General features: G+C 41.3%; 2 protein-coding genes across 8 annotated transcripts in view; one reads left to right on the plus strand and one right to left on the minus strand.

Annotated features, from left to right (window-relative positions):
* The window catches only part of gareml (GRB2 associated, regulator of MAPK1-like), a 25038-nt gene continuing 5007 nt past the window's right edge, over nucleotides 1-20031 (plus strand). For 2 of the 4 annotated variants that reach the window (XR_014271183.1, XR_014271184.1), the window contains exons 1-7: nucleotides 3-646; nucleotides 3107-3247; nucleotides 8747-8877; nucleotides 9514-9679; nucleotides 10370-11220; nucleotides 13475-13644; nucleotides 14371-16615. Coding sequence is in view for 2 of the 4 variants with exons in the window: in XM_082504936.1 (XP_082361062.1) it covers nucleotides 535-646; nucleotides 3107-3247; nucleotides 8747-8877; nucleotides 9514-9679; nucleotides 10370-11220; nucleotides 13475-13644; nucleotides 14371-14971 (2172 nt within the window). In the remaining 2 variants the exon portion in view is untranslated. Of the gene's footprint in view, nucleotides 647-3106; nucleotides 3248-8746; nucleotides 8878-9513; nucleotides 9680-10369; nucleotides 11221-11716; nucleotides 11838-13474; nucleotides 13645-14370; nucleotides 18983-20031 lie in introns of those variants that run through there. The other 2 variants (XM_082504937.1, XM_082504936.1) reach the window with 2 other exon arrangements.
* hadhaa (hydroxyacyl-CoA dehydrogenase trifunctional multienzyme complex subunit alpha a) overlaps nucleotides 19009-20031 on the minus strand; it is a 10822-nt gene continuing 9799 nt past the window's right edge. For 2 of the 4 annotated variants that reach the window (XM_082504929.1, XM_082504928.1), the window contains exons 21-22: nucleotides 19878-20023; nucleotides 19026-19767 (exon numbers count right to left, since the gene is read on the minus strand). In XM_082504929.1, the coding sequence (XP_082361055.1) occupies nucleotides 19598-19767; nucleotides 19878-20023 (316 nt within the window). In that variant the 3' untranslated portion in view covers nucleotides 19026-19597. Of the gene's footprint in view, nucleotides 19768-19877; nucleotides 20024-20031 lie in introns of all 4 variants that reach the window. The other 2 variants (XM_082504931.1, XM_082504930.1) reach the window with 2 other exon arrangements.

Here is a 20031-nt window from a genome sequence, read left to right on the forward strand (position 1 = left end):
TGTGGCCAAAGGCTTTTGGGTATTGAAAATGAATCTGCAGCTGACGAAAACCAGACCTAATGCTTGCCAAAGGTCCCTGCTTCTAACATCATGTACCACCTACACGGTTTAACCTCAGCGGACAAAGTGATGTAATAAATAAAGTGGAAAAACACGAGTTACAAACCAGGACAGTCAGAGTGGACATCGGCGCATTTCACCTCCTTTCTGATCATTTTGAGTCCTACTACTAGTTTGACTGGGTTTCGGATTCACTTGTATATGAGGGTGGTGGTGGACAAACAGTGGCTGATAGAGGGGGAGAATGAACGAGAGAGGGCTCGCGCTCCCTCCCTCCCCCTCTCTCCTCTCGAGCGCACCGACTGTGACTCCGCTCCCTCTCTCCTACATTCAAACATGGCGAAACTCTTTGCCATTATACCACCACCGTCACCCTCACCTTTCTCCAGTCCATCGCTGTCATCACCACCAACGCCATCACCATCTTCGCCACCATCGTCACCGTTATCTCCGGTAGCGTGATGACCCGCGAGGATGGAGAAGTTGTCGGCGAGCCTGTCGGAGATCACTTGGAGCCCGTTGGCGCTGCCGCTGGACGCGGTGGTCAGCAAGTTCCGTCTGCCCACTCTGGTCCGCCTGGCCCACGGTAAGAGACATAAACCTGCTTCACTGGGTGATTTTACCTCCGACACGACCATAAGAAACTTTTTACACTTTTTTTGTTGTTGAATTCTTTTGCCAACTGTTGTTAGTTAACGCTGAGGCTCCTTATCACTACAATTATCGTAACCGTGACGCTAGTGAAGAAAAATGATGACGAGTAATGAAGAAAAGGGTGAAAATATAAATAAAGTGTGTTTGTGGGAAGCTTTAGAGTATAACGTTCGGTGGGGTTTAAAACAAGTGTCCAAATTTAATGGAGAACGTGTGAAGTGCTTTAATGGCATCAAGGTCGGCAGAAAAAAAAATACCTTTTCCGGTTTTAACTTTCAAAATAAATGTTCACATTCGTCAGCGCGTTTAGTAAGAGGGAAAACTTGAAATGCAAAAAACTGTAAGCAGCTAACTTGAGCAAAACCAACAAATCTATGAGCACAACGAATTGAATTACTCTTTAATTTAGGCAGATGTTTTGTATAGATGAGTGCAATAGAGCAGATTAAAATAAATGAATTTAAAAGAAAAACATTGGCTTTTAAATAAAAACAGTATAAATAAAAAAATGTGTTTTACTGGTCTGCTAATATTAAAATGCGATTACAGTAAACTTAAGGCACTACAGATTAGTAGAGGATATATTACATGCTCAACATACGCTTTCATTTACATGTCCAGTATATTATATCTTTGTTACGTTGCTCATGTCTATGTCACAAAAATAAATAAATAAGTACATACATCAATGGTAATACGGGATTAAGAGTTAATAGGTTTTATTGTTGATCCCAGTCGCCAGTGCCAGGTTCTTGCTCTTACTTTGAAACCAATCTGATGGTGTTTCCGTTAATATTTTAGTTCAGACTGGCCACCTTGATACACCCGCTGCACCCGTGCCGCACTAGTTCACTGACACGGGCAAGACGCGTTTTAACGTTAGTGTCAAGTTTTCTATTAATTTCTCAGGTTTTTCGTTGCCAGCGTGATCCTTCACGTTCACCTTCACCAGATTCGGTGTCTTTAATTTGGAAACGGGCGACGGGTGTCGTGGCCAAAGTTGTTCCAGTCTCAGCGAGGCCTGGAAAGCAACAAAGTATCTGTTGTGCTGTTGAAGTGCTGCTCAATTCTATTCATATGCAAATGCTGTAATCTGTCGGCGAATGTAGTGAATACTAACGAGAAGCAACTCTGGAGAAGAAAAAACCCCTCCAAGTTTCCCCGCTGCACAAAAGCGCGCACCCGAAGCCGTGTCACAGTCCCGGAAAAATTACGCACCTTACTCCCGGCAGCGCGCCTGAACATCGCATAGAGAGACCTCCCGTAGGTGTTTATTAACTGCACTGCAGTTACCCCACTCGTGATGCCTCCTTTTTTGCATATCCAGCCAGCCCAGATGGTAGTTAGTTATTTACAGCAGGGCATGATGACAGCTCCGTTTCAGGGCAGCGTCAACAAACAACTACAGTGTTTATCCATATGGTGTGTGTGTGTGTGTGTGTGTGTGTGTGTGTGTGTGTGTGTGTGTGTGTGTGTGTGTTCTCCGGCAAGAGTGGGTAAAGATGTAATTGAGTGTGATGGGCTGCAATATGAACGCTGCAGACTGCAAATTAAATAGCCACCCAACTGACTGCATTGAGGCTACACAAGGAAAGTTTTCAACCTGTCTGACTCCCTTAGAATATATCAGAGTGGAAGTGTTTGTGGGGTTTGTCTCAGAACCTAGAAAAAAATAAATGGGTATAACACTTCTCCTAAATTGAAAGGAAACTTCAAAAAGGCATTTATCACAGACCCTTTCAAAGCTCCCTCCCAACTAAAGAAATACCTAGGTGCAAAAATCAAAGTTTAAAACAAAACAGTGGCCCAAACATTGAGGTTTTGAACAGGGAGAAATGTTAAGATAACAGAGAATTACTACATCCTCAGGCAAGAGCGATATAAGACATACTAACATCACAGTTTAGTACGAAGCATTGAATTGGAATGAGCAAAACTTCCTGAAGAAAGCTAACATTGTTTCAGTAGATAATGTGCTTTATTTCTTCCAAGTATCCTTTTCTGTGTTTATAGTCAGCCATCTAGCAACATGATTGTTTGACTCAAAGGCTTGGGAGTAACATTGTGTTGCGTGATTGAATTGTACTGCTGTGCTATCAGCAGAAATCAATGCCACTGTGCTACACAGCTCTTGTGAAAGCCGGACTGCCCTGTTTGTGTGTTTGTGTATGGGGGCTGTGTAATTGTAGGTTGCCAGTTGCATAGCAGGGTCCTGATGAGTAGGTTAGCGGGGGGTGATCCATCACTGATTGTGGTAATTATGTGTGCTTTTTACGAGGGTGTTTTAATGTTTTCCACTGCTGAGTTGCTAAGTGTGACCTTAGAATTGAGAAACCTGAGACTTGCACACTATTTGCCTATTCCTTTCTGAGTGTGTGTTTGTTTGCTGCAGGTGAATGTGTGGAGGGTCTGTCAGAGGACGATGTGGTGCTCTTACACTCCTGCCGTCAGTGGACCACAGTGACGGCCCACAGCTTAGAGGAGGGTCACTATGTAATTGGTCCCAAAATTGACATCCCTCTGCAGTATCAGGGTGAGCATGCATCTGCACATACACTTTGCTTTTATACATCAGCGGGGAGAAAACCTTTGTCCTAAATATATAGATTTTCCATAAAATGTTCATTTGCTGCAGGAGTAAAAAACAGGTCAAGAATTTCTACAGGATTCTTTTTCTCTGAAAGCATCTACAAACAAAATAGCTGTGGATCAATAAGCTGAAAGTTCAATATGTTATTTTCTTTGTGTTGTTCCTTCAAATCTTATAATACCATTTAATTAAAGTGTTAAGATTTAATTAAGCTTAATATACAGTACTGTGCAAAAGTCTTGAGTCTCGAGTCCTATTTTAACTTTCTTCTCATCTTTTAAAGTTGTCTTGAGCAGTAGTTCTTCAGGCTGTCTGAAGATTTTTCAAAGCTTTTCTTTGGAAATTGGCTGTTTTTCACTCATTGTCAGTCTCTTCCTTGTAGCTGGCTATTTCCTGAGAATTCTTTTGATTGTTAAGCCACTTAACACTGACCTATGAATCATTCAAAGATCAAAAGGCACCTCAACTCCACGAATGGACCAGTGTTGTGTCTACACATAACAGACAACTTAGCAAAGAACCAAAGCAGCCTGTCACCAAAATGCATTATTTGTTACAGTTTCTTCAGTTATATCTATGCAAAATTCTACAGATAACACATTTTGAGAGATATAAAATAGCAATTTTGCACTAAAAAGGTTATTTTCAAAGTACTGCTAGCTGAAAATTTGGCATATCACAGCATGGTGTGTACAGGCAAGAAAAATTATAGCAGATGAACCACACCTGAAAGTCATGTCCATGAGAAATAGGAAACAAATCTAGCAAACACCTGACTTGGGACCTGAGATGTGCATCTGCACAGTCTACTGTTTGCTGAGGCCTCATCAGAAATGGTCTCAATGGAAGGGTGGCGGTCAAGAAGCCATTCTTAGAAGGGAAACAGGGAGAAAAGGTTAAGAAAAGAACTGGACTAAAAATCAGTGGCAACAGATCTTATGGAGTGACGAATCCAAACTTGTGGAGAGTGGAGGAGGTCAGGAGCAAGCAACAAAGATTGTCTAGAACCATCTGTAAAACATGATGTCTCTGTCCTGGTTTTGGGCTGCATTTCAGTCCGTGTTGTTCAGCATCTTGTCAAAATTGACGGAATCATGAATGCAGAAAAGCACAATCAGATTTTGAGCCACCGTGCAATACCATCTGCAAAGCATCCGATTGGCAACAGCTTCATTTTTCAGCATGATAGTATTTACAAACACATTATTGCCAACCAAGTAAAAACATACCTGTATTTAAAAAAAAAGACCAGTGTCTCAAGACTTTTGCGCAATACTCACTATGACTGCATCCTGTGTTTGACACAACACAGTTTGCCAGCATGCTCTAGGGATAAATTGTGCAGCTGTATTTCTACTTAAGAACAGCTTCAAGCACAGTGCTCAGTAGTTTTTTTCCTACATCTATCAAGAAATAAAAAAGTTTCACATAATTGTCATAAACGAACTGAATTTATATTAATAACGACCCTCCCCAACTCCTCCCTCCAGGGTTGATTGGAAACTTCCCTTCTTTGTGTGTTATGTCAGTAAAAACCACTCCTTATTAATGTGAGGTAATTCATAATTAATAATAGAATTGCTGATGCTCCAGTTCATTCAGGAGAGTTCACACTCTTGTTCAAGAAAATGAAAACACCTTGAAACACACAAACCTTCCCCTGACCCTGTTAGTACCAGTAGAAATGTTAGCGGACATCCTACACTTTCCAATCTATTCCAGTAATTCTGTCAGTTTTCTGCTAAGTAATAAAAAAATAACACAATAATCTGGAGCCATTAATTTAACTTTTATTCTTCAAATCTATCAGAGTACCTCTAAACGAATTACAAACTAAAATAATCAGTTATTTAATTTATACTGGGTCTTGGTGTAGTCAAGCTATTCTTAGCTCCTCCCCATTTCAAAACAACTTTTATCTGATTGGTTGTCCCTCACAAACAGAATGTTTAAAAGAGAGATGTGCGGGGGTCATCTTTTGACATTCAGAGCCTTGTGCCTGAGGTGGCCATATTATGGACATCCACGCACTCTGATATTATACAGATCCAAAAGTTGAAATACTCTAAACAAGTTTACTTAAACCAGAGATTTCGTCCCTCATTATGCAGTATAAAACTTTTCCTATCCTTAATATGATCATCTGCCATTGTAACAGACAGGGAATGAATAAAAGCATAATAGAATCTCTTTGCGGAGGAGTTGCGTACTTTAAACTCTTAATGTACAGATGAGCACATCTTCTACTACCACCTTCATTCACACATTCACTCGTGTACCATGTGACCTTGTCTGACTCCAGTTGTCCATTGACTCGCGTCTTCCTGCTGAATGAGTCTAGCCAGCATGACCTCACCGGAGCTCATCCCCACCATCCCATTGTTCCGACTCTCAACCCAGTCACATTATTCTCAGTGTAACTGGATCTTAATGCCTTCTCTCCATTGCTTCCTCCACTGATGGAGTGCTGATGTCACCTCACGCTACAACATTTGGCTGGGAGGGGGGAGTATGTTGAGATCATTCAGCATTTCATATCTGAAACACGTGACAGCTAGTATTTCCCAGAGATTAGAAACACAGAAAGTAATAAAATAGCAAATATATATATATTACCAAGTAGAATAAAGAATGCCCAATAAAGGTAACAACGATTCACTAGTTTGTTCAGTTTCTTTGTTTTTTAAACTTATTTTATTGGTTTAGTGTTGAGATTGGATTGAAAGCTATAAATTATAATACGCACAATAAAGGCAAGCTTTTGTTTTATTCTTATATTCATGAATGCTTATTAAAGATGATGAAATATTTTAATTAATAAGGTCAGCTTAAGTCCTGTGAGCCAAAGAGCTCCGGCTTCAGACTCAGCTCAGGCTTTTTCTTTTCACTCTTGGCTCTGCATGATGTCATGGAGAGGGGATATCCTTCCTATAGTCATAACTAAGGAGGTGCAAGGCTCATTAAAGGATAAATGGGAATTACTTTGGACTGACTGTTTAAAGCTGCTCTAGTAAACTCCTAGATGTATAAATAAATAAATCTATGCAGAGTCGGAGCTATGCAGATTTTTTTCAACTTAATGGCATTGTTCATTAGCATTGGTTATTTTTTCCAACGTTTCTGTTTATATCCGTTTTAATGTAGAACTTTTGGGGTGTTATCAGTATAAACAGGAAAGATCTGTATAGCCTCTTGTAAGCTCAAAAAGTGGTTAATATTAATGCCTAATTTCAGGATCTGGGAGAGTGAGTTGTTCTTTTATGTTCTCACTCCCAGCGGGTAACGGCCCTCAATTAATTGCTTGAATAATCAGAAGACAGTCTTTTATATGACTTGACTTTCACATTGTAGTCTTAGGCAGAGCTCTGACAAAAATCAACACACAACAAACAGACTGTATTGTCTGCTTCTCCCAGCCAGCTGTGACCCCCTATTTTTCTCTTTTCCTCTTGCAAGAATTGCACAAAGTAATGTTGCCCCTCTCTCTTCTTCACTACACTAAACACAGCAACAATGGACAAACTCAACCAAAGGTCCCTTGCTTACATTCAGTGGGTTTAGAGCCCTTGTTGTGGCCAGTCAGCTCATCCGTGCAGTTCAAACATAAAAGTTCTGGCCACGGAGAAAAGCTGATTAAAACATGCTGTGTGCTTCCAAGATTTAATTAAAAAGGAGTATCTGTCCAGCTTTAAAGATAGAAGGCTGCAGCTCCATAATTCTTTTAGTGACCTATTCTGGCTGTAATCCTTGACTTTACTTGTGTTGTTTTGTTTGTTTGTTTGCAATAAATATAGTTGTTTCTTATTTGTGTCTAATCAGTTTGCAATCGTGAAAAAGTGTGTTCGTAATCAAAGAGTGGTTTTTTATGTGATGAAATCAAATAGGAGACCCTGAAGCAAATCATCAGCCTGACATCCTCTTTACTTAATGATGCATTCCAACAGATCCGAAAAAGACGCATTTACATGAACGCATCCTTTTAGCACTACTTTTGTGTCCCTTTAAATATGTTAGATGAGTTGCTTTGGAATCACAGGCCATCGTCTGTGATGAGCTAATGTCTGTGTGATGACTTCATACAGGAAGTCTAAATAAGCGTAGGATGAGTGCAATATAGGTTTCCCCGTGGGGATGGACAACAGGATGCCTCCCTCCTTCTTCTCCTCCCTGCTTGTCTGCATCCTCGTCTACCCATCACTGAGAGGCTGGGATGACAGAGGACAGAAAAGCTGAATGATCACTTATCATGAATGGGATTAAGGGAAGCAACTGAGGCTGCAACCACCCTTGTAAGGTGGACCCAGTGGCCAAAAGCCTTATGTGGAAGCCTTTACAAATACCAGCCTGCTTTATCATATAGCAAGAGCAGCTTTTTAATATGACGTCACATCTGTGTTCTGTTGCCTATCAGCGACATTTGGAATCTCACTTTTGACTAAATATACATTTCCAGAATTGAGCAGGGCTTTGTTTAGGTTGGTGGTAAACCTTGTTTTATTTCCAACTCCTACTCTTTGAGGGGGTGGTGGGTTGTGTTGAAAAGTGGGATTTTGCTGGTATTGTTAGGTGGGTGGAAGCTCCTTATCCTAGGGGCTCATTTTGAATTGGAAAGTGGGGGGTGGAAGAAAAAGAGAATGAGAGAGCTTCTGGCGTAGATGATGGTGGAGTTTGGTATTCTACTCTGTCTACCAGACAAAAAACCCCAAAAAACCCCCCAAAAAAACTTCTCTTGTTCATTCAAACTCTGACTCTGTGAAAAGAAGGAGGATCCTCGAAAGGATGTAGTCGTTCCATTGCAGTCTGATAAACTGGCCAACAGGAGCAAAGCATTTAAAATGTCCTTTGAACAATGTCGGTTTGGTTTACGGGCTGTTAAATGACTCTTTTCAATGTTGAAAAGAGGCAAAAAGGCAAAAAAAAAATATTTACAGCTTCAACAGCACAAAACTTAAGTTCAGGAGGGTGAAAGATTTACAGACGAGGGGATGAGCAAGGGACAGAAAGAGTCAAAGAGAGAGAGGGATGAGTTTGTGTGTGTGCGTGACAGTGTATGTGTAAGTGTCTCCATGGTGATGTGTCTCTGCTCTGCGTGAGAATGGGGGTCCTTTATTCGTTACTGTGGCAACCCAGTCGGCTGTCGATTGGGAAAGAGCTGGTGCCAGGTCATAGGTCACCGAGGTGTCTTTATATTCCTCTGCTGCAGATGTGTGTGCTTTTATAGTGAAACTATAAGCAGCCGAAAAGGAACTTTTCACCCGCTCTTTTTCCCCGCCTCTGGCTTTTTCCTAACTCGCTCTCCCCTTCCACTCTTCTCTTCCTACCTCTTTTCACTGTTTCTCTTCTCCCATCTCTCAACATAATCTTCTTCTGTCCTCTCTCTCATTTCCTTTGCCACTCTTCACCCCTTTCTTTCCTCCTGTATCACACCGATCTTCTCTATAGGCAAATTCAAGTTGCTGGATGAAGACCGGGACGTCAGGGATCCAGTCCAGTATTTCTCTAGTGTGGAGGAGGTTGCTGGTGCCTTTCCAGACCGAGTTTTTGTCATGGAGACGATCACTTTCAGTGTCAAAGTAAGGCACGCCTATAATGAATTTCCACTTCAGCTTTGCCCTATTTACCACCACAGCAAAAACGTGTTTGAAAGAAAGCGAACAGACACTGAATAGACAATAAAGACAGCTTTAATGAAATCTAAACAGCATTAAGATTTGGTCAAAACTGAAAGGTGAAAAGCCTTCTTCTAAGGTGTTTGAAAAGTGAAGGGACACTCTTCCTTCTCAACATTTCTGCAACCTCCTCAGACTGTGCACTCGAAGTGGATGCTTGAAGTGTGGCTGTCTGATCACAGTCATTTCATATCTAAATATGTTATAACAAATGAAAAAACAAAGGCAAGGATGTTTGTATTACTGAAACAAAAACTAGGTGTAAAACATGAAATGGTGGGTGAAATCTAGTTGCATTGAAGTTTTCCATAATAGCCTCAAAAGAGGACTTTTCACTTTTGTTTAACCAAATTTAGATATAGACTTCTTTTTTCGAGGCCATGATTGGCTGACGAGAATTTGGTCCAAAAAAAAAGGTCCATGGATGGGGAGTGGCTTTTAACTACAGGTAGTTAACTAACCACAACAGTACTTTTATAGTAATTAATCCCTGAGTCATGCAATATCTTATACACATATACATCCATGTCTGTGTTGCAGGTTGTTTCAGGGGAATTTAGTGAAGACAGTGAGCCCTACAGTTTCACTCTGCAGGCTGGAGATGAGCTGTCGCTCATGGGGAAAGCAGAGCTTCTCTGTGCCACTCCCTCAAAGGAAAAGACGGGACTGAGCGCGCTTCTTAGACGACTAGGAAAGACTCCCAGAAGTAAGTCAGGCTGAACTATTGAGCTGTAAAGTTATGAAGCGCCGTTTCAGTTGTAGAACATGCACACGAGAACGAGGAAAACAAAAGCACTGGCAGAACTGAAGGTTGCTGAAGTTCATTCCTTTTTTTTTTTTTTTGAAGAATACCAGTCAGCCGCAACATTTAAGCCTCCTGCCTAATATTGTTTAGGTGTCCTTCATGCCGCAAAAGACAGCTTTGACCTGTCGCAGCATGGACACAGGTTCCCTGGGGCTGTTCGTTGGCAGAAGATCATATGGGTCCTGTGGATTGCAGGGTAGGGCCTTGATGAGTCCTGCGGATTGGGAGTCCAGACCCGGCAGTGAACACATTGGACTCTTTGTGTGGTCCTAGAGCCATTCTCGAGCATTTTTTACAGCGTGGCTGGGCACATTGTCCTGCTAGTGGAGGTCACTTGTGTTGAAGATATCCTGTTGCTATTGGTGGGTGGGAGGGGGTGGTATTTGGCGCATGTGAAAATAACTTTCAGAACCCAGAGTTTCCCAGCAGAACATTGCGCTGTAACAAGAAGATCAAAGGTATTCACTTCACATTGAAATCTGTGGATTTGTGGTTCAAACATAGACATTTTTGAAAAAGTTAAAATTGTATTATTGTTGTGTTAGGACTGATCCACCCGTGAACTCCTAAATATCTTCTTTGTCTCTTCAGGTAAAACGCCCTGCCTGGTCTGCATGAACCATCGCACCAATCAAAGTGTCAGTTTGCCCTTTGGCTGCCGTGGACGCTTCTGCACACGCTCTCCACTGGAGCAAGGCATGCTGGGGGGGGAGCACACGGTGCGCAGCATCATCGAGAGAGTCCGCCTCCCCGTCAACGTGTCTGTGCCGTCGAGGCCGCCACGAAACCCCTACGACCGTCACGCAGTACGAGAGGGCCACCGCTACAAGCTGCTCAACATAGTCAGCAAGACGGTGGTGCTCTGCATGGTTCTCCGCCATCAGGAAGTCTCCCCCTCCCACTTTTTGTTGCTGCGTTGCATGCCCCGGTTTAATGTGGCCGAGGCCTCCGTGCACAAAGCAGCATTGGAGAGCCTTCTTCTGCGACATGCATTTGACCCAGATGCCTACTCTCGTGCTGTTAGAGAAACTCGGCCAGAATTGGAGTGTATGACTGAGGAGTGTGTGAGCCCACGGCGCTCTCGCGTGTGCGTGTCGAGCCAGGACTCATTGGCACCGGCACTGCAGCGTCTCTCAATGTGCGGGTATGTTGGTGGAGTCTCAGACAGCGTATCTCAGCGCTGCAGGGACTCCCTTGGAGAGCGGCTAGGGGAGGGGCCAGGTGAGGAGAGGGAGTATGTGACTCCTGAATGGACTGAGGGTGAAATGAGGACCGCTGAGGAAATCCCTTATGAGGAACTCTGGACCAATCAAAATGCAGAGGGCTTAGGAAAGGAGCCAAACCTCATATCCTTCCATTCATCTTCCTCACTGGATGGTTCTCTTGGTACCGTGGTGACAAGAGTGTCTACCCCGCCACCTGTACCTCCAAAATCTGATGCTGTGAGTTGCAGTCCTTGCCTCCCATCCATCTTCTCGTTCTTCAGTCTGTCATCCTTCTTATCTGTCCACAGTAGCATCCGGCTGTTAAAAGTCAGGATGGCTGCCTTGAATTATTCATACACAACAGCTCTTAAACCCCACTGATACACTCAACGCAAATACAAGCGCACACTGACTGTAATGCACACTGACTGGAAATGCTGCAATACACCACCCTTACTCTTATAGCACATACAGATATACATAGATAGATAGAGATACATAAGCTGGTCAGCCTCAACATAAAAACCACGTACACAGTGTTGTGTAAGCCTATTTGTGCTGCCAAAATGGCTCTAACCTGTTTCTCCATAGACATGGGATCCCTTAAGATGTCCTAGAACAAAGGTAGTGGATCCTCTGGGAATGTTCTGGCACATTACACAGCTCAGATTGGGATCTGTCATGTCTGGATAACCAGTCAGTGTCTTTGTATTTTTTCCATGTTCTCGAGGAGTTTTTGCAGTGTTTCGGGGAGGATTGTTCTTTTAGGAGAAACCACTATCATCAGTTCCACATTGCCATGGGAGCTGTTATTGACCTGGGTTGGTCGTACGTGTCTACTTATCTCCATCAATGTAAGGACCCAGGATTTCCAAGCAGAACTAGAGAGAATCAGTGCTGTCGTTCACTTCACTCATTAGTGGTTTTTAGGTTGTGGCTGATTATTTCTAATGAATTGAACCGAAAGCTAAAGCTATTAAGACTGCTGAAGCTTTTTAATGTGATTGCTATAAATCAGCACTACAACTCCTAGGAGAAATTTCTTAAACATATAGAGCATTTCAGTTTTTTAATATTATAAGGATTACTTGGATTATGGATTATTGTGTGAATTAACTTGCTGAGACCAGAAGAAAAAAATCTGTCTGAAAATAACCAAAGGAAATTAATTTCCACAGACTTGATTGGCATGGTTGTTTTAGTTTGCTCTTTTTAATATCATATGCAGCAAGGTCCTAACTTCAATAGCAGAGTGGTTATTCATCAGCTAAGCCCTAGTCTTTCCTAAGCTAGCATGTGTCATTGATTTTCTCTCTTTAAATAACATAGAAATTCAAAGATGTGTGACTAACACATTACCTTTACTGTAAATGGACTGATCATGCTTCCATGCATAGTCACCCCTTCAAGTTCCCATTTGGAGCCAGGAAATCTCCCATTAAAGTCTCATTGACTGGCTCCATCAGAGTTCCCAGGGTTTGGCTTGACATTGAGTTACAGAAAAGTCTGAGAAGGTCATACCTAGGAATTTTTTTTCTTCAGAAAATAAGCATTGCAGGTGATATATTGTTAGCTTTCTTTGTACATTTTTGTGAATTTGTGGTATTTTTTACTTTTGCTTTTGGTGAGACCAAATAACTGTTGTTCTACTGATTACAAATGAATTAATCACCTCTACTGTTTTCGCCTAAATGCTGCTGTACAGCAAAAATGCAGACTTGCCTTAAAATATTCCTTTTGTAGCGCATAATGAAATTTATAACGTGCATTACATGATGTATAATGAAATTTACTAGATTAATTTTAACACTCAAACTGGTGCAAGTCAGGCTTTATGTAGACTATAAAGGTTCTTTTTTAATATGGTAATGCATTTTCTGTACAGCTCTAGTGTTGACCTTAAAGCTGGGGGTCGACCAGCACTTCCATGAATTAAAACATCTCTTTTTTCTTGTCTTTTTAAAGAGGAAATGGTGTCCTATTGAAAACGATGTTGTTTTACCTACTGAGCTGTTTCACATTTCTAAGAGTCTTCCCAGGCAATGGTGTCCATGTGTAACTGTGTATGTTGTTTGTAAAGCGCACATTTTCATGCTTTTGTTTTGTTTAACTTTTTTTCCCTTTTAAAGTGAGGGCAGCGGAACAGAAAGGTTTGTGTGGGTGTTGACGTCTCCTCTGCAACTGGATTATACCCTGTCACACATAGCGTTCTCCTGATATTTAGCCTGCCAAGACACTGTGTGTGTGTGTGTGTGTGTGTGTGTGTGTGTGTGTGTGTGTGTGTGTGTGTGTATCTAGATGCTGCTACTGTGTGTAAGGACTTTGTTTGAGTTGTAAAGGTCACAAAGTTTGACATTTACTATGTGTTGCACGCACACACTTGCACAAAGCCTCCTGAGAAGTCTATTTTTAAGATTAACCTTTTTTTATTTGGCTGTTGTGTGTGTTATTGTTATGCTTATGTTTCTGTGTGTGTGGTTTGTGCTTGCAGGTGAGAGAGGAGTGTCGCTATTTGATCGCCCCTCCAGTTCCCCCTCGTTGCTCCAAAGGAGGCTCCATCTCCAGTCCAGCTCCCAGCCCTCCTGTTCCACCTCGCTTCCCCAAAACGTCCACCTCCCCGAGACCAAACATCTCCTTTTACTCCTCTGGACTACAGGACAGGTACAGTATAAAACACGTAATGTGTAAATCCTTATTTTGACATACTGGTATCATTTTAGAGAGGATTGAAAGCCTTTTCTGGTTTCACTGCTTGACATGATTGATTACACGAAAAGGGAGAGAATGAAGTTCCTCGAGTTCCAAACTACTGCAAGAGTCCAAATACTGTAGCTTCAAACAGAGCTACTGCAATGGCTGTTTCCAAATAAATTGCAATGAAAAATGTCCAAAAGATATGGATGTAGACACCCATTAGTTTGTGGACTTCTATTTTCAAGTCTCAAGTTTAGATTGTTTTTTCCTTAGTGCAACCCACCTGACGAGCAATAATATTTGTCTGATAAGTCACCAACATGCGGGGAAGTCTTTTTTTTTTTGGCTGCATTTTTCAGCTCTGAAAGGTTACTGCTTACAGATTTCCCGTTCTTGCCCTTTAAAGAAGATTATAAGGTATATGGAAAGAAAGTATGGGAAGGTTATCTAATCTGAACTGACAGAAGCACAGAAAGCAATGCCATTTTACAATATGAAGCTCCATATTGATTGTTTGCTTGTTCTATAAATAGACGATATATGGAATGATACATTTTTTATGAATTGACAGCAAGCTAAGGAGAATTTTTCAGCAGGTAGCTGCTGGAACTTGAAATATGGTCATTTAAATACTTTTGTAAATATGATATGTAGCTGATATGTAACATTTCCATTTTCTCTGTCTTGTCCCAGTTGCTCCCCCTCCCCCGATGCCTCCCTCTACTGTTACCCGTGCTCTTGGGGTGACTGCTCTGCCCCTAATCCTACTAGTCCTGAGCCTGTCTCTGGCATCCCTACAGACAACACAGCCAATCCTCAGCCTGCACAAGCCACCTGGGCAGAGCCATGGGTGGATTCCTTCACTTCCTCTGGACTTCGACTCAGACCGCCACCCCCACAGAGTCGATTTGCTCCCTTTGGGGCGTTGAACCCCTTCAACCGCCAGTCCCCTTGTCCCTCGCCTGAGCCTGCTCCCAATTCCACAACAGATTCTTCCAGAGGCGCGGAGGGTGGTGGGACATCAACAGGAGTCCCTGAGGGGTTGTCCCCGCTCCCTGACCCTACCTGGCGACCTCCCGCTGACCTGTCTGCTCTGTCATTGGAGGAAGTCTCAGCTTGCCTGCGGTTTATTGGCCTATCAGAGGCAGCGGTGTCCGTGTTCCAAAGGGAGCGAATCGATGGCAGCTTGCTGGTGCAGCTGACTGAAGATATCTTGTCACATGACTTCCACCTGAGCCGACTCCATGTGACCAAGATCACACAATTCATACAGGGCTGGAGGCCCAAAATCTAATATACACACTGTCCTGAGAATGTGCCTGTTGGCTGCTGAGCCTCCCTGAATGTGCCTTCCACTGTGACCAACTGGCTGCTGAGCCCAATGAATGAAACTGAAGGAAACAACGCCACACTGTGGTCAAACTGTAGAATTGACACTTGACTGGCTCTAATGCTCAAAGTCAGACTGACATGTTTCCTGTCTGAATCACAGTCTGGCACTACTTTACTAACAAATGGCTACAACAGAGAGCTCCAGGATAAAAGTGCCCTCTTTGGAACTTAAAGTCTGATTTAAACAATGTGTGGCGTTCACACCGTTCAACTTAGAATTTGATATGCAGGGGAAATTTCTATCATTTTACTTTAAATGAGATTTGATGAATGAACAGAATTTCAGCACTTTTTAGACACTTTATTTAGTCATCAATAGGTGTTAAATTAATTTCAAGACAAGGTAATTTAAGGAATTGTAACATTTTGACCCTATACAGGTCATTTAGACATCCTTCTTTATTCACTGAGTTTCAGTGGAATGTAATTGGCACAGATAAAGTGGGAGGTTGTTGTAAATTAAAACTACCTTCAAAAGAACAATGAGGAAAATATGAAAAATATCAGACCTCTGAGCAGTCATTGACAAAATTACTGAGGTTTTGGACTGATTTTTTTTGGTACAGGTCAGTCTATGCTTCGGGAGGGATGATATTTTTATTAACAGTCCCTTTAAAGGTAACAATGAGTGTTATAGTAAAACTCAGAAATGGAGTTGTAAGAGTACCTCAGATTTCTCATCCACATAGATTGATCAAAGTCCTACAATATCAGGAATTGTCACCACTCAGTTTCCTTGGAAAGCTAATATTTCTGCCACTACCTTTGCTGCCTTTTTCACCCACTGTTTTAGATCCATCTGTGAGTGCTTTGTTTCTGTTATAATCTCTTGTAACATCTGCAGATGACCTAAAATAAAGACAGAAAAGCAACAGCGAGAGAGACAGGGGAGAATTCTTCATTGAACTTGCTCCACCTGGCCGAGCATGAGGTTATCAGCACAAACCTCATCTTCAGATAGCAGACATTAGAAACTGATAATGAATGTAGTCGAATTTTATAATAAGTTAACACAGCTACTCTTTGCTTTTCTACATAGCATAAAAAAGCCCAAGTTATTAAGTCTTGGACAGAACAGCTGTGAAGTTTGTTCAATGAATTAAAAAGAAACTCACATAAAAATGTATAATAAATAAACAAAAAAAAAATTCTACCTAAAATCACTGAGTCAGAAAAATGATAATAAGCACAACACTTCAGTTTCTCTTCTTAGAGCATTAAAAATGAGATGTTTTTACTAGAGATGGACCGATCCGATATTACGTATCGGTATCGGTCCGATACTGACCTAAATTACTGGATCGGATATCGGAGAAAAATAAAAAATGTAATCCGATCCATTAAATATCACGAAAGCACCTCACAAAACTTGCAACAGGCCGTAACTCACCTCAGAACGTTAGCACGTCGGAGCAGTATGCATCACGTGATAGAGCGGCTGTGGCATGCGGGACCTGTCGGTGGTCTGTTTGAGCATTTGGAGCTTCGCTAGCAACCCGGCATTTCATCTCCGACAAAGTTATCCCGAGAGAAGTAAAGCAAGTGTGTAAGTCCATCTCTGAATGTTTGTAAAGCATTCCTGCGTTAAGCTTAACGAGCGACTGCCTCTCGCTCTCCGGCTGCTACTTCAATCATGAAACTGCTTAATGATCAGCTGATCGGCTTTTCTGTCGCGAGTCCGTGTCTCTTGTTTGTTTTTGGCCCACTTTGCACCAGAAAGAGGAAACCAGCGGCTGAACAACAGCAGCACGTTTAAGCTTGATCAGCTGTTGTTATTAATATTACTTTCTACTCGAGGATCTTTTTCTACGTAGCTGACGCTGGTAACTGTGCAGGGGCGGATCTAGCAAAGTTTAGCCAGGGGGGCCGATAGGGCATGAACAGGGAAAAGGGGGCACAAAGACATACTTTTCTTTCTTATTCTCATTTAAGATGTCTCGCTTTTAATTATTTAATATTTATCTGAATCTTACACCCAAAGTTTTAATCTGATGTAAAATGTATAGAAGTCCATTACTGTATATAGTGACTATTAAGTCTAATATATATACCCTAGTAAGCTATAGTACTTTTTCCTTTGGGAAGGTACCATCTGTGCAGTCTGCAATTTTGTTGAAGAAAGATGTTGAATCTATTTAATATTTCTTGAAAAATAATTGATTTCCGTGCATTTTTTTTCACACTGCATCAAATTAAGGTTGATTACGTCGATTAAGCATCATGAGGTGGAGCGTGAGGGGTGGTTCCCTATTTTTTATTTATTTATTTTTGTTGTTGCTGGGAGTTGGAACCCTATTAGTTAGGTTGCTTAATATTTATGCTAAGTACTCTTTAAAATACCAGAATAGGGAGGATGGTGTAGGTTTAAGTTTATTAGATTGATCAGTATTGCTGAACTATGAAATATTTTTTTTTGCATACAGGTATAACAGAATAGCTTTAGTGTAGTTGTTGTTTTAAACTTGAGTATGAACTTATACAAAATGCAGCAAGATATTTAAAAAACAGTTTTGTTGATTAAAAAACACTATATCGGATTCATATCGGTATCGGCAGATATCCAAATTTATGATATCGGTATCGGTATCGGACATAAAAAAGTGGTATCGTGCCATCTCTAGTTTTTACACCTTGGTATTCAGAAGTATTAATTCTTTGTAGCATAGATTCAACAAGGTGCTGGAAAATTTGGCTTACATTGACATGATTTGTTGACTACACATCTGTGATGTGAATCTCCTTTTTCACCACATGCCAAAAATGCCATCTGAGTACAGCAAACTCATTGGTGTGTTCAAAAACCACAGTTTGAAGTTTTTATCCTGTTGGAATTAGCCATCAGATTAATACACTGTGCCCATAAAGGCATAGACATGGTCAGCAATGTTGCTATTAAGGTTATCCCCTACACCATTACACCACCAGCAGGAGCCTGAGAAGTTGTTATGAGCCAGGATAGATTCATGCTTTCATGTTTATGCAAATTCTGACCCTGCCATCTGAATGTCACAGCAGAAATTGAGATTCAGGCAGAGTTTTTTCAGTCTTTTGTTATCCAATTTTGGTGAGCCCATATAAACTGTAGCCTGAGTTTCATTTTAGCTGACACCTACTGCTGTAGCCCATCTGCTTAAATGTTCGACTTGTTGTGCATTCAGGGGTTTTCTTCTGTGTACTTTGGTTGTAATGAGTTGTTACATGAGTTATTGTTGGTTTCCTGTCAGCTTGAAGCATTCTGGTTGTTCTCGGACCTCTGGCACCAAACAAGGCAACTGCTGCTTAGTAGATATTTTCCCTTTAAAAAAAAACAACACTACTCTGTAAATCCTAGAGATGGTTGTGTGGCAAAAATCCCAATAGATCAGTTTCTGAAATACCCAAACCAGCCCATCTGGCACCAACAATCATGCCACATTTAGAGTCACTTTAATCATCTTCCTTCCATATTCTGATGCTCAATTTAAAGTTCAGGAGGTCATCTTTGCTATGTTTACATGCATAAATACACTAAGTTGCTGTCATGTGGTTGACTAGATATTTGCGTTACTGAGCCGTTGAACAAATCTGCTAATGTACAAATCTGCTGAGAGAGGGGCAGATGCCCCCCGGCCCCAAACTAGATCTCTGCTCTTACCTGTGTGTTCTATTTGAGGGGTGTATCCTGAGGACAGTATTGTAATATAACTGGCTACACTGAGGGCAATCACAAAGCAAGATCATCCAAATGATCCAAATAACTGACAATGCAATTTATGTTGTTGTGAATCACTACCTGTAATTTTTTTTACTATTATCCCCAGATTTGATGGGTTTCAGCCAGGGCAAAAGCTGAAGTAAAGTTTCACTCTGATCTACTACACTCATGTAATACTGATCTACTCTGCAATCTTGTAACTACAAAGCCACTGAAGAAATAAAGGAGAGATCAAAAAAATAAACCGAATGACACCTGATGTTTTAATGCAACCTTCACTTTTTATTTTGGTTGTTGGGAGTTTGAGTTAACACTGGTGCCAGATAGAATCCAGATAGCTGCAACATCTGGGCTTCATTTGGTCATGTTGCGGGCCAAAATGGGTTATGGCTAATTTAGCATAGGTCAGGGGAGGTTGGACACATTACCACAATTTGTATAAAAAAATATAAATAAATTAAAAGAAAGAAAACACCCCAAAAAGATGAAAAAAAAAAAAAAGTTTGGTGGTCACACCCACTTGAGCCATAACACATAATACATGAAAGTATCACTTTCTGATTATATAAATGATGTAAGCGGAAATCTGTAAAGCTGGTAGATAGTTATAATAGACCATTTGGTCTCCTAGAAATGTTGTTTGTAGTTATACAATTATTTTTTAATAGCAGCTTATTTTCATAAATGAGCTGTTACCTTATTCTGAAATCTTTCCTTGGATTATTTTAGGTTGATTCCTTTAGTTTGATCTTAGAAGACATATTTGCTGCTCTAACAGTTCAGACATACCAAAGGGGGGACTACTAGTCCCTCTCTCAAAACGCTAAGTTGTTTTTAGTATTGAAGCAGGGAGGGGGATGATTGGTAAAACCTTTTGCTGGGGTCTTTGGTGTGGTCTAGTAGAAGCTGGCAGGGTGTAAACTGGTTTCCATAAACATCCTCAAAACGTTTCATGAGGCTCACAAGGCGCTCTGCACCAAATGTGTCAACAAATCTGAACGGACCTGATAAATGTAGGAATAACAAAAGGTCGATTAGCACCAACACAATCGATAACCATCAGTTTACTAATATAAATATCTAGTTCAAAAGTATACAAATGTTGGAGACATACCACTGTGCATGGGAGGAAACCCATATCCAAACACTGCTCCAATGTCTCCTTCTAGAGGGCTTTGTATTATTCCCTCCTGGAGACACATTAACGACTCGTTTATGCAGCGAGACAGCAGCCGGTACTGCATGTCGTATTCTGAAGAACTGCAGCA

This window comes from Aulonocara stuartgranti (assembly GCF_965226115.1).
Source record: "Aulonocara stuartgranti genome assembly, chromosome: 15".
NCBI classification, from domain to species: domain Eukaryota; kingdom Metazoa; phylum Chordata; class Actinopteri; order Cichliformes; family Cichlidae; genus Aulonocara; species Aulonocara stuartgranti.